Here is a 14706-nt window from a genome sequence, read left to right on the forward strand (position 1 = left end):
CAAGAGTCATAATAATTAGTGATCACAAAATCAAATTTTTCTTGCTTCAAAAATGCTGAAAACAGTGATGATTTTCCTAATGCAGCTTCTCCCCTCCTTCAGGGCTACTGAGCTGCTCCCTCACGCTCTCTCCTCTGTGGTCTGCTCCAGCTGAGGCTTGTTACAAGAATTGCTAAGGTCTGTGTGGCCATGTGTAGTTGCATTAATTTCATATGAGAGGGAGCAGGGTGCCATACATTCTAAGGAAAAGGCAGAAATAGCAGCCCTTTCTTATGTCTTCTACAGTTAGGCCAACAACAACAACAAAACTGTCTTCTCTGCCCTGGCCAATGTGGCTTAGTTGGTTGGGTGTCGTCCCGTGCACCAGGAGTATGAAGGTTCAATCGCCTGTCAGGGCACATGCCTGGGTTGTGGGCTTCATTCCTGGTAGGGAGCGTGCTGGAGGCAGCCAATTGATGTCCACTCTCATATCAATGTTTCTCTCTCTCCCTCTGCCTTCTTCTCTCTCTAAAAAAAAAAATCAATAAACTATTTTTTTTAAAAAGAAATTTTAACAACTGTCCTCCCTGTATCTTAATCACATCCAATGCCTGGAGCTTAAATTCAGAATATCTACAGGTTGTCAAGGCGCCATCTTACAGTATCACTATATATAATATGAGTAACAACAGCTATAATTCACTAAATGTCTATCATGGGCTAGCTACTTCTCAAAAGTCACCATATATAATATCCACAAAGTGGATATTATCTCCTTTTCTACAGATGAGGAAACTGACGCTCAAAAAAGTTAAGCAAAATATCAAAAATCACACAAAAACAAAAGGGTTGGTATTTAACAGGTTAGCGGACCATGGTCTTCCTACTGACCAAGATGACTCCATCTCAAAGCTTTAGGAAAACATGTTCTCCCATCTCTTGAAGAACTCTATGCAGGTAATAAAATGTGAGTATATTGCCAAGCAAGGGAATCTGTTCTTGATTCCTTAGTCAAGATACTGGTGTGAACCATGTTGGTCTTTTTAAAACAACATCCCCTGAGGCTATGTCAACATGATCTGAATATATCAAGACCAGGGCTTCTGCCCAGGCCAAAAGAGACATAAGTGTGCGTGCTTTCTTCTCCCTATGCCATACTTAATTTTGAAAAGCCACAAGCATTACATAAATCCCACATCTTACAGGCAAAGTAACAGATGGAATGCATTGATGGCTCATGACAGCACATAAACATTAAAATGAAATGAAATTGATGCAACTCATTGTATTGTAAGTTTTGCTTGAAAGAAAAAAAGGGAAGGAAAAGGAGAATCATGAAAACAGCGTTTTCTTTTAGTTTAAAATCCTTGAGGGACATTAAAATGAATGGGAAAAGTTGCTGTTTATTTTGGCACAAAGTTAAAGTGTCTGCGTCATTTCAAATCAGAATATGAGGCAAGTCCATAAAACAATGAGCCTTTAAAAACAAGCACACCAAACCTTTTACATCCAGGAGAACAGAATCTCAGAGAGCTATTTCATACGTGCAATAAAGACGCTGTGAGTGTTCAAAATGCACTTTTGAAATGCCTTCCAAGCGAGTTCAAAAATCACTTTGAACTTGTTACTTCATAATTACTCCCTGTTTTGACCCAAAGTAATTACTACTCTCTTCTTCATACCAGACATGATTCTGAATGACTGGCTATATGGTTACATTTTAAAATCTACCTCCAAAGGATGCCATACCGTCACCATTGAGGATATTCTTCAGAATATCCAATGGGTTTGGAAGGAGATTTCCAATAGGAGTTCTAAACACATTTTGAGCAAAATGTGTGAAGACTCTTCAAAGGGAACCATTTACTAAGTAATGATGTTCAACAGAATGTCTTAAACTCAAGTGAGTTTGTTTAAAAAAAAATCAGTAAATTTAGCTATTTTATAATTACCCACTTAGTAACCAACTTGCAAAAGCAATCAAATATCATTATGAGCAGGTGCTGAGAATCCCTTTCTGGGGAAATGCTCCATGTTGATAATGTTCTTCCTCAGGCCTAGGACGGCAAAGGCAGAGCTGAGGATTCTAGTTTGCTGAGGTGACTTCTTTGATTGAGGTCTTTGCCTCCATTCTGACTCATTCTTTGAGGACTGCTGAGTCCCCAGGTGCTAAAAATGAAAAGTTAATTCCAGTAAAGGGCAAATGTTTGCTCTCACTCATTGGACATTAATGTGCTAGTAAAATCTCCTTTTAATGGTTCCCAAGTTTATTTCAACTTGCTCTCTGGAAAAGCACATCTTTTATATCATATAAATTAGTCAAGCAATGAGGATGTGCACCCCAGGCCTTGGAGGCAGAATGTATGATAATTTTAACAAGGTGAGCTATTGGGGTAGTTTATCTCCAGCTGGATTCGAGACAAAAGAAGAGTCTCAGACTCAGAGGGGCTTTGGCTGATCATCATGAATGCATCTCTCTATTTTCTCTACATTTTCCCAAATTCTCTTCTGTATCTATGTTTAAGTGCTCTTTCTCATTCATATTCCCTCATTCCTTTGTACTTCTGTTCGGTTCTTTATTTCCAATTTGTCCATGACAGAGGTTTGTCTAATTTATTGGTCTTTCCAAAAAATGAGGTTTTGTACTCACTTATCAATTCTAGCATTTTATAATTAGTTGTGTGCTTATCTCTATTAATTTCTTCCTTTTTTTCTTTCCTTAGGTTTCCTTTGTAGTTCTCTAGCTTCTTGAGCTAAATATTTAGTTGATTTATTTTCATGATCTTCCGCTCAATAATAAGAGCTTAAGACCATCAATTTACTTGAGTGTTATTTTATCCAGATCATTGAAGTACTGATAATTTATTTCCTCTTCATCATTATTTCTTAATAGTTTGCTATTTTGATTTCCTTTAAGACGTATAATTATTTGGGAGACTATTTTAAAAATTCCAAATGGTTTGAACTTTTTTACCTTTTTAAAATGGATTTCTAATTATCCTATATAATAAAAGGCTAATATGCAAATTGATCAAAAGTCAGAACAACCGGTCGCTATGACACGCACTGACCACCAGGGGGCAGACGTTCCATGCAGGAGCTGCCCTTTGGTGGTTGGTGCACTCCCACAGGGGGAGCACCGCTCAGCCAGAAGCCAGGCTCACGGCTGGCAAGCGCAATGGCAGTGGCGGAAGCCTCTCCTGCCTCCACAGCAGCACTAAGGAAGTCCAACTGATGGCTCCATCAGTTGGACATCCCCCAAGGGTTCCCAGACAGTGAGAGGGCGCAGGCCGGGCTGAGGGATCCCCCCTCCCAAGTGCATGAATTTCGTGCACTGGGCCTCTAGTATTTCATAATAACCAGAGAATACCCCCAGTACCATTTCTTGTTCTTTCATTTATTGACAGTCTTCTTATGATCTGGTTGTTTTAGCTGGCTTAGACTATTATAACAAAAATGCCACAGACTGGGTGGCTCATAAACAACAGAAATGTATTTCTCCTACTTCTGGAGGCTGGAAGTCTGAGGTCAGGGTGCCAGCAGGATTGGGTTTGGGGTTGTAGACTGCTATCTTTTCACTGTAGGCCAATGGTGGGGAGTAGAGAGGGGAGCAGCTCCCCTGTGACTCTTGTAAGTGTACTAATCCCACTCATCTAATGCTAATCACCTACCACATGGGGAGGGGCGGATATGAAGATATTAATTATTTCAGGACACAAACATTCAGTTGACAGTACTGGTATCTGACCAATCTTTATAGGTGGTAGTAACAATCCTTACCTAATGATAGGCAGTATTCTAAATGCTTTCTATGTATCAACTCATTAAATCCTTACAATAATTCTATTCTACAGGTGAGGAATCTGAAGGACAAGTGTTTTTCCAAGTAATTTCCCCCAAAATTAGTTAATACGTGGCAGAACTGAAATATGAACCCACTGGGTTTGGCTATCAAGTCTATGATCTTATCAGAAGATGGTAAATGTTCCAAAAACATTTGAAAAAAAGAAAATAAGACTATATTAAAATAAGTATTTTACTATTCTGGAAACATTATTTTCCTAAACACTCTAGCCATTATCTATTATAAATCTCCTTGCTGTAAAATGACTCTGCTTGTAGAGATATTTATAAGATTAAATTAGCAGATTAAAAATATCTCTCAATACTATTAGTTACATTTCCTCTTCCCCCAAATATGATTTCTAGGCAATCACAGAAAATTTCCCAAGTTGCTTATAAATAACGGTGATGGTTTTCATCAGACCATTCAGACATCAGAAAAGTCAGGAAGCAAAGGGTACCTGAAAGCGGAAGGAGTCACTCTGGGCTGGGACTCCAGAGTGCCTGTACCACACGATGCCTTCATTGATGTCTTGCTGGCTGAAGGTGCTGGTGGGGGTTGCTGTCCTCCCATCAGGCAGGGGCTGGCCTTCTTCAGCGGGGCTGTCTGCAGGCATATTAACCAGAAGGACCACCTCCCCTACAAAAGCCACAGAGTTAGTGAGGATTCCTGAGGAAAGTAAGAGTCAGAGCTCTCATCTCCTTTCTACCACTTTTTTCCCCCCAGAAAAGAAATGATGTAATTCTGTATTCTTGTATAAGGTAAAGGGAAGAACATGAATGCAGAATCCAATAGATATCATTGAACCCATCTTCAGATATAGAATTCCCAGTATGTTAGCTAAAAGAACTAAAAGTATTTAAGGTTAATTCATATATGAAAGTACTACCTTGTATCTATTAAAATTACATAAGGAGACCCAAATAGCCATGAACACTGCAAACAAATTTTTAAATACTGGGAAATTGCATTCATTTCTACCCACAACTTCCTATGAACAGAAAATGCTTTCCAACCAGAAAGTTTTTGGTGTAAACACAATGGGAAATCAGAAAAAAAAATTCAGAAGAAGTTATCATTGTGAGAATTCTGTATAATGAACAAAATAACAGCTAATACGGGAATGCATATGGCAGGCACTGCATGAAGCACTTTATGTGGTGGTTCAAACCCAGTTCCATCACATCCAACTGTGTGAGCTGACTTATGCTCTATAAGCTCTGCTCATCATTGGTGAAACAAGAACGATGATCCATACCTCTTAGGTGCTTTAAAAATGTCCGTCATCCTTCTCATTATGTTTTTACTCCTTCTGAAGATGCTATTGTTATGTCCATTTTAAAGACAAAGTTCTTTAGGCTCAAAGCAGTTCAATAACTTGTTCAAGGTCATACAAATGATAAGTGGAGCAGCTGGGATTTGAATCCTAATCTCATATTCTTGGTCATGAAACTCTGTTAACAATCATGATTATTTTGTGTTCACAGGCCAATATTTACCCTGATAAACATTCTCCTCCTTCATTCTCTAAACTTCATTAGAATTGAAGCAAGGAAATCTAAATAACACCACTACCAACAGCCAATCTGTTTCTATTGCTTATTCTTCACCTGAAGCTACTAGCTTTTAAAAGTGAGATTGCAAATACAGAGGTGTTATAGAAACAATTAAAATTTCACAAGGAGAATATGCCTTCAAGTGAAGACCAAACAGAAGAATGGATGTACTGCTGAAAATAGAAACTGTGTTCTCATGAAAATGCACCTAACAATAAATACGAAAGAAGCCTCTCTAATCCTCTAAGCGTGCGTGCGTGTGTGTGTGTGTGTGTGTGTGTGTGTGTGTGTGCCTGAGAGAGAGAGAGAGAGAGAGAGAGAGAGAGAGAGAGAGAAACTGTGCATGTTTAACAATGTTAAGTAAGAGGATACCCAGATCTTAGTACGCTAAACATACTGGGCGATTGATAACATACTTTGATCACCCTAGAAATTATTTTTTTTCTCAAAGGAAATACCCATTCTAATATTTATCTGCACTAAATTCAAGTTAAAAATCAGTGTAATATCCTGGATGATGATGAAATACTAAAGAAAAAAATAGCAGTACTCTTCTTTACATAATCGTGTGCAGAATCAACTCACTCTAGTTTCTTTTTTTGTATTATTTCTCATTTGTACCTAAGTCACAAATTCCAGTACATGTCTCTCCCTGGTTCAGCTTCTGTTCATAAGATGCTACTAATAAACATGCTCTTCCAGGATGTGGACTGTTTATGAATGTGAGTACAGCTGCAAACTATTTTAAAAGATTTCCACAATGAAAATGTGGAGAGTGAGGATAGAAAATATTTAAATGCCAAGTTCCTAGCTATTCTGTTTTATAATGTAAAAGCTAAGCAGACTTTTCCTAACAATGGAATACACCTATTTTTAAGATATAGGAAATCATTGTCATACTATGAAAATTAACAGGCATCCTAGGATATTGGCTAACTCCATTAATTTCAACCTAGTAAATAGTCAATGGATACCTGTTAGGTGCTAGCTGCTGTGGTAGGCCCTTAAGGTTGGGGAATTCAACAATTAGCAAAATGTTCTTCCTTCTCCTGAAGATCAGCCCCCCTGCATAAGCAATTAGGAGTCCCTGTGAGATTTTCAGTAGGTAAATGATTTAGAACATGGAAGGTACATGATCAGAATACAGAGCACCAATGAGGCTTGAAATCCAGTCCAATGTTAAAAAGACTGGATTTGATTCTGTAAAAAATGATAACAATAGTAGCTAACATTTATATGGACAGTATGACCAATTATGAAGCTACTGTAAAATCTAGATGAGAGATGGGGACCTGAACTAAGGCAACAGAGGTAAGAGTGGAAAGAAATAAATAGACACAAGAGCCACTGGGGAAGTGAAAGTAACAGACCTGACAAATGTGGCTGTGAAGGATGAGAGGGAGGAATTGGAGAATCACCTACGAGTGAAGCAATGGGTAGGCAAGTGATGCCACTGACGGGGATGAGCAGGTTGGAGGGAAGATGAAGAGTTCAGCACTGGGTATGTTGAATAAAAGGTGCCTTTGTGACAAGTCCATGAGTAGACAGAAAGAAATACCAGTGTTTTGTAGGGTTCACCCCAGGGAGGTGAGGGCTTTTGTGTAGTACCTCACCTCCACTTTTATTGCAATACTAGAGGCCCAATGCATGAGAATTCGTGCAAGAGTAGGCCTTCCTTCCCCCGGCTGCTAGCATTGGCTTTCCTCCAGCACCTGGGACCTGGGCTTCCCTCCTCCGGCTGGCCACAGGCATCAGGGATCCCAGGCCGCTTCGCCTGGGCCCCGGCTTTGTCAGGAAGGACGTCTGGAATGACATCCAGAAGACGTCTGGTCTATCTGGTCTAATTAGCATATTACCCTTTTATTAGTATAGATGACAAATATCAGAAGATGACCCTTTAAATATATGAAAATGTGGGTTTAAAAAAATAAGAAAATAATCTCTACTTCAGATTTCCTTTATACTGACATCTATATTTTAACCAAGAATTCTGAAGGAAAAATTTAATAGGCATTAAGAATTGGGATCTCATTGAAATCACCATGAATTCATTTGGGATTGAGATAATTTATAGTAGAGTTTTCTTACACTATGCTAAATAATTTAGAGTTGATAGTGTACTGGATTAAGTCAGGTTCTTCTTCAAATGATACTGAAGATACTTCATTAAAATCATCTCATTAAATTGACTTTCTAACCTGTGAAGTAGCTAATGATACAAGTAGTAATCCACTTATCTAAATGTATACTTGAAGACAGTGAGGAGTCTGCCAGGGGTTGAAGGTAAGTCCTTTATGCACAGACTATACCAGCAATTTACATTTTGTTCCATTCCATGATTAGGTCTTCACAAAGAGACTAAAATCCAACTAGAACATTCTAAAGTGTTGAGTGAGTATATAGTAGCTGGGGTGGCAAAGAGGAAAAGGCTTCACACCTCACACCCCTGGGCTAGATGGTGTAAGCAGATTTAAGTTGGGTGTGCTTCTAGTTCCCACCACGTTTTTTACTCTTGAATGGTTCCCAAGGGTAATGTGATTTGCTTATTACTAACACAGAGCTCTGGACATAGAAAGAGGATTATGTTCATAGGAAGAAGTTAATCAAGAGAGTTATAGTAGGAAAGGGTCACAGTCAAGCCTACATGGTATTTTTCAAGTTGAAATGGCTTAAAATAATTTAATTCAGCATTTTTCGGTTTAATACTTAAACAGAATATTGGAATAGTGGGCTGTCACTAGAAAATGTAATCTTTGGTTTTTAATAATCAAGATAAGGTAGAGAACGTAATACATCAAGCATATCAAAGACTTTTAGAGCTAGAAAGCTCTTAAACATCATCTAGCTTAATATCGGTGGGGGAAAGTAAGGCAAAGTTGAATAAGTCTGTGAACTAATTAATAGTATTGTATCAATACTAATTTCCTGGCTTTGATCATTATTCTATGGTAATGTAAAATGCTGACATTGGGGAACACTGGATAAAGGCTATTCAAGAGCTCTTTATATTATTTTTGCAACTTTTCAGTAAATCCAAAATTACTTTAAAATAAAAAGTTAAAAAATATCTAGTTTAATCTTTCAAAGAAACTTATGGCTCCACTTGCCTTCCTCAAGGTTACACAACTATAATAAATGACATCTCAGCTAGACCTACTGCTTTGTAATTATATCACTGGATATCTTTGTGGATTTTAAAATTATTTTTAAAATTATACAAAAGTTAATTTTTCTTTACTATAGAAAGTATATAGTTTTGAAAATCTGATAACCTAGAGGAAAAACAAATTATTCCTCTATTTAACATGCCAAGCAAATTTTTTACTATTAATGAATATAATTTTCATTTTCAGATTATCTATTTATTTCTTTGTAAAAATCTATCTGCTTATTCTTTTATGTTTATAGCAGTTTATTTCCTTACAGTTTCAATTCCTTTTTTTTTCTTTAAATCATTTTTTAAAATATATTTTTATTGATTTCAGAGAGGAAGAGAGAGATAGAAACATCAATGATGAGAGAAAATCATTGATTGGCTGCCTACTGGATGCCCTACACTAGGGATGGAGCCCGGAACCCAGGTGTATGTCCTGACTGAGAATCAAACTGTGACCTCCTGGTTCATAGGTCGACACTCAACCACTGAGCAACACTGGTTGGGCTTTACATGATTTTAGATATACTTATTTCATAGTTTTTATAAGATTGTTCCTTTATTTCAAATCCTTACGGGTTTTAATCTTCTGTTTTACTTATGGTTTCCTTGTCGTATGTTCTGTAATTTTGAATTCTGAGCTAATCTTCAGTGGTATTATTTGTGAGAATCCTGAGTGTTCTGGAATTGAGGGTGGACATTCTACAGTTTCTATTAGTTTCTGTAAGAAACCCAAGAAGTATCATCGGTCTGAGATTAATTTTCATATTAATGTCTTGGCCCTGGGTTTCTCAAACAATGTACACAGTATAACTTAATTCTGGATCTGCAAGAAAAATGGGATTGAAGTTCTGAATTCTCAGCAGACTTTTTTTGGCTTTACTCTGAGCCCTGAAAAAAAAAAAACACATGTAGATTTCCTTGCAAGTCCTCTGTGCTGGTGAGCTTCTTGTTTTCTATTCTGTTTTTGTAACTGAAGGTAAGTCCAGGTTTTATGCAGGATCTTAATTGCAACTTACTGTCTCTGTCTCTGCATAGGTATTAAATCCCAAGCCTCTGGGTTCTTGAGACACACACAGCTCCTCTCAGGAAAGCCTTTTCATCATTGTATGCCCAGACTGGCTTTAGTTCCTTCTTTGTTTCTGACACTTCAAGATTTATTTCTATCCTTGCAAAATCAGCTATGAATGCCTTATAATTCATATAATCTTTTATCCAGCATTTCTAGTTGATAATGATGGAAAACTTTTCAGATTATCATGCTCAACTAACCTGCTAGAAGTTCAAGTAACAATGGAGATCTTCAAAAATGTTTTTGTGTAAAGATTTTCTTAAAACTTTTGTATCAGTATTAATTTCTGGGCTTTGATCATTATTCTACGGTAATGTAAAATGCTGACACTGGGGAACACTGGAGAAAGGGTATTCAAGAGCTCTTTATATTATTTTTGCAACTTTTCAGTAAAATAGAAAGTCTCATCAAGAAGTCTAGTGATGTCCTGGGAGGGACACAAGTTGAAAGCCTGAGCTTTGAAATTAAACTGGCATATATTAGGTGGGCAACTCTTAGCATGTTATCTATACTAATAAAAGGGTAATATGATAATTAGGGCGGACGCCTTCCGGACGTCCATCCGGACAAAACCACCACGGCTGCGAGGCCCAGGGCTCAGGCAACCTTGAGCCTCGGCATCTGTGAGGCCTGGGGCTCATGGCAGCCATGAGCCCCAGCAGCTGCGAGGCCTGGGGCTCAGGCCTCGCTGCCACCATGGCCAGCAGTGGCAGCAGCAGTGGGGTGATGGGGATGGCACCTTTTCCTGATCAGCCTGGTCGCCTCCCACAGAGGGAGGCCAGACTGCAGCTTAGGCCCGCTCCCCGTGGGATATCCCCTGAGAACTCCCAGACTGTGAGAGAGGGCAGGCTAGACTGAGGGCCCCTCCCCCCAGTGCATGTATTTTCGTGCACCGGGCCACTAGTCCTATATAATAAAAGCCTAATATGCAAATCGACCAAATGGTGGGATGATTGGTTGCTATGATGCGCACTGACCACCAGGGGGCAGACGCTCAATGCAAGAGCTGCCCCCTGGTGGTCAGTGCACTCCCACAAAGGGAGCACCACTCAGCCAGAAGCCGGGCTCATGGCTGGCGAGTGCAGTGGTGGTGGCGTAAGCCCCTCCCACCTCTGCAGCAGTACTAAGGTGCAGCGAGCAGGTGAGCAGTAAGGAGCGAGGGGTCCTGGACTGTGAAAGGGCACAGGCCGGGCTGAGGCCCCCTGACCCCCAGTGCACAAATGTTGTGCACCAGGCCTCTAGTATTTTCTATAAAATAAAGTCCTTTTAAACTTAAATTTTAGGTTTTTATATAGTACTGGAGGCCTGGTGCACGAAATTTATGCACTGGGGGGGGGGGTGACCCTCAGCCCAGCCTGCACCCTCTCCAATCTGGGACCCCTCAAGGGACGTTCAACTGCCCATTTAGGCAGGAATCAGGACTAAATGGGCAGTCGGACATCCCTCTCACAATCTAGGACTGCTGGCTCCCAACCGCTTGCCTGCCTGCCTGCCTACCTGATTGCCCCTAACCACTTCTGCATACCAGCCTGATCACCCCCTAACCGCTCCCCTGCCAGCCTGATCAAAGCCTAACAGTTTCCCTGCTGGCCCGATCACCCCCCACTGTCCTCCCCTGTAGGCCTGGTTGCCCCCAACTGCCCTCCCCTGCAGGCCTGGTCCTCCCCAACTGCCCTCCCCTGCCGGCCATCCTGTGGCCACATGGGGGCAGCCATCTTTGACCACATGGAGGCAGCCATCTTGTGTGTTGTACTGATGGTCAATTTGCATACTAGTCGTGACTAATTAGCCTATCAGGGCTAATTAGCATATCTCTCATTGTGTTGGAGTGATGGTCAATTTGAATACTGGTCATGACTAATTAGCATATCCAGGCTAAATAGCATATCCCTCTCTTATTATATAGGACTAGTGGCATGGTGCACAAAATTCGTGCATGGGGGTTAGGGGGTTCCCACAGCCCAGCCTGCACCCTCTCTAACTGGGGACGCCTTGGGGGATGTCCTACTGATGGCTTAGGCCTGCTCCCCCTGGGAGCGGGTCTAAGCTGCAGTCTAGCCTCCCTCTGTGGGAGGTCACTGGGCTGATCAGGGGAAGGCACCGTCCCCATCACCTCACTGCTGCTGCCACTGCCAGCCACAGTGGCTGCGAAGCCTAAGCCCCAGACCTTGCAGCTGCTGGGGCTCACGGCTGCCTGAACCCCGGGCCTCACAGGGATCGGACCTAAACCAGCGGTCAGACATCCCTCTCACAATCTGGGACTGCTGGCTTCTAACTGCTCACCTGTCTGCTGGCCTAATTGCCCCTAACTGCCTCTGCCTTTGCCCCTACCACCATGGCTTTGTCTGGAAGGAAGTCCAACGTCTGGAAGATGGCCGGTTGACCGGGTCTAATTAGCATATTACCCTTTTATTAGTATAGACTAGAGGCCTGGTGCATGAAAAATTTGTGCAGGGGGGGAAGGGAGGTCCCTCAGCCCGGCCTGCATCAATGCCAGCATCCCTCATCCCAGTCTCTGGCCAGAGGCCTCTCCCCTCCCTCCGTGAGGCTGGGGCACAGAAGCCAGGGGCAATGTGAGCCAAGTGTTCCACTCCAGGCTTCAGGCCAGAGGTCCCACCCGTCCCTCTGTGCGGCCGGGGTATGAACACTGGACTCGTGTCGTTGGGGGCGACACAAGCCCAGCATCCCGCGCCCAGGCCTCTGGCCAGAGGCCCCTCCCCTCCCTCTGCGCAGCCAAGGAGCAGACGCTGGGCTCGCATTGCCAGGGCAATGCCACCACTGTCCCTCCCCGGCTGCTATGGGTGCCGCCATCGTTGTTGCAGAGTGATGGTTAATTTGCATATTACTATTTTATTAGATAGGATAGATTATATAGAATAGGATTGCTTAAATGCGGGGGAAAAGCCTTTTTCAGCAGGAGGAGATGCTCTTGGCAGACAAAAAAACACATAATCCCTATATCTGGACTGATAGCCAACCATATGCACTATACTGCCAAAGCAGTCATTAAAAAAATGAACCTCTCTCTTACACCTTACACCAAACAGCTGTTGCCCTTAAAACCCCTCCTCATTCCCCAGATTAAGTTCTGATTGGTCAGTTTCTATGCCAGTCAGCATCAAAAGCTCCATCTACTAGGCAGCCATTGGCTCCTCACACTTCACCCATATTAGGTTCTGATTGGACGGTTTCTATGCCGGAGATTATCTCCGGGCCTATCTCTGGGCCTGATTAAAGAGGTAGGGCTGATCAGCAGCCCCACAGAGGCCCAGAGAGAAACAGAGTCATGGCTGCTGGTAAAGCCCCAAGAGAAAGAGAGAGGCAATGGCTGATCAACAGCTGCCATTGAGGCTGAAGATCAGACCCTGCCTCTCTCTCTGCAGGCCTCTCTCCAGGCCTAATCTGCAGCCCCTCAGAAGTCAGTGCTGGGTCACCACAGCAACCCAGCACTGACTTCCAGTGTTAGGTTGAGCCTTTGGTTGTCATGAACCCTGGCTCAATATATATATAGACTAGAGGCCCAGTGCACATGAAATTGTGTGCGGTTAGGGTCCCTAGGCCTAGCCTGGCTTCAGTCACATCGCCTCTGCTGCCCTGCAACACTTCGTGAAGCTCCCCACCCCGGGACACTCCACAATGGTCATGGCCCCTGGATGGCTTCGCGAGGCTCCTCCTGCCCTGCCACTGCCCCAGGAGGCTCCCCTCACCCCACCACTGCTCCATGATGTTCCTCCACCCTGCCACGCTCCACGAAATTCCCCCTGCCCCGCCACTGCTCTGTGAGGCTCCTCCCACCCCACCATGCTCCAGGAAATTCCCCCCGCCCCGCCACTGCTCCAGGACCCAGGACTTACTTCTACCACAGGCAGCCGGGATCCAGGACAGCAATTTAGCCCACTCACCAGTTCCCACCCACCAGAGCCTGCCTCAGGTGCAGCCTGGCATTTGGTCGTCCCTCTGGTCATTTTGGATGTGACAGACCCTGGCTCTTTCTATACAGATGTTTATATTACTGAGCATACTACCTAGTATATAACATATGTACAGTGTGGTGGTTCTATTCATTATCCTGTTTTTAAAGGGGAAGTGGGAGGTATTAGAAAGTCGAGTTCATTGAAGTCACAGCCTTGCTGTATGGCATCTTACAAAAGCAAGTCTAAGACTACTGAGCACAGTGATGAGATCATGGCAAAGGAAAGAGCAGTTACCAAATTGGGGGTGGTCCTGCATAATTTTGTAGATGATTTCTGAGGCTCTGGCACCTGGGGCTTCGGCCTGTAAGATCCTGTTGGTAATCTGCAGCATTCCCCCTTCCGGAACCCACACCATTGAATTGGCCACAAGCCGAAGACCTTTGTCATTCTAGAATAAGGAGAGAGTACAGAATTAGGTCGAAGCAAAATAAGAAAATATCAGTCCTTAAAAACATGTTATCAGGTACCACTGCTGCCAATGATTGTCTAGTAAGAGAGATTCATGGCTTTAGAGTCACACTATGAACTACAGTTGCTCGAACAACACAGGTTTGAACTGCATGAGTCCACTGATAAATGGTTTTGTTTTTACAATTGACCTGTGCTATCATTGACTGGTGCAGTTCAAACTGTGTTGTTCAAGGGTCACCTTGACAGTTAGGAATCTGCAACCAAGGTCAGGAACCCCTATGCAAAGGGCTGAATTAAGTAATTCACGAAGTTTTGATTGTCAGGTGGTCAGCACCCCAGCCCCACATTAAGGGTCAACTGTATGTGTGTGTACACTATGTGTAGATATATATATATATATATATATATATATATATATATATATATATATACACATATATGTATTTTTCTTGCATTTTCTTTTAATTTAAAATGAGAAAATAACTTACTTCTCTCAGGAAGACTAAGTCTCTTCATTGCTTTCTATCATTTGTCCATCTACCTGTCCTTCCATTCTCCCTAGCCATCCAAATTCAAGAACTATTCGTTCAGCTCTTTTGCTAGAGGGCTAAGGTACATAAGGATGGCTGGAATACGACTTCAGTTTCAGAACTGACAGTCTGGTGGGGGAGACATGAATAATTAGGATGCATCACAAGTGATGCTCAATAAGAAGC

General features: G+C 42.2%; 1 protein-coding gene across 1 annotated transcript in view; it reads right to left on the reverse strand.

The window, feature by feature from the left end:
• FRAS1 (Fraser extracellular matrix complex subunit 1) overlaps positions 1–14706 on the reverse strand; it is a 456634-nt gene that overhangs the window by 132597 nt on the left and 309331 nt on the right. Inside the window, exons 30-31 of the mRNA XM_059667675.1 lie at positions 13814–13967; positions 4284–4462 (exon numbers count right to left, since the gene is read on the reverse strand). Of these exons, the coding sequence (XP_059523658.1) occupies positions 4284–4462; positions 13814–13967 (333 nt within the window). The remainder of the gene's footprint in view (positions 1–4283; positions 4463–13813; positions 13968–14706) is intronic.

The sequence above is a fragment of the Myotis daubentonii genome, chromosome 1 (genome assembly GCF_963259705.1).
Source record: "Myotis daubentonii chromosome 1, mMyoDau2.1, whole genome shotgun sequence".
Taxonomy (NCBI): domain Eukaryota; kingdom Metazoa; phylum Chordata; class Mammalia; order Chiroptera; family Vespertilionidae; genus Myotis; species Myotis daubentonii.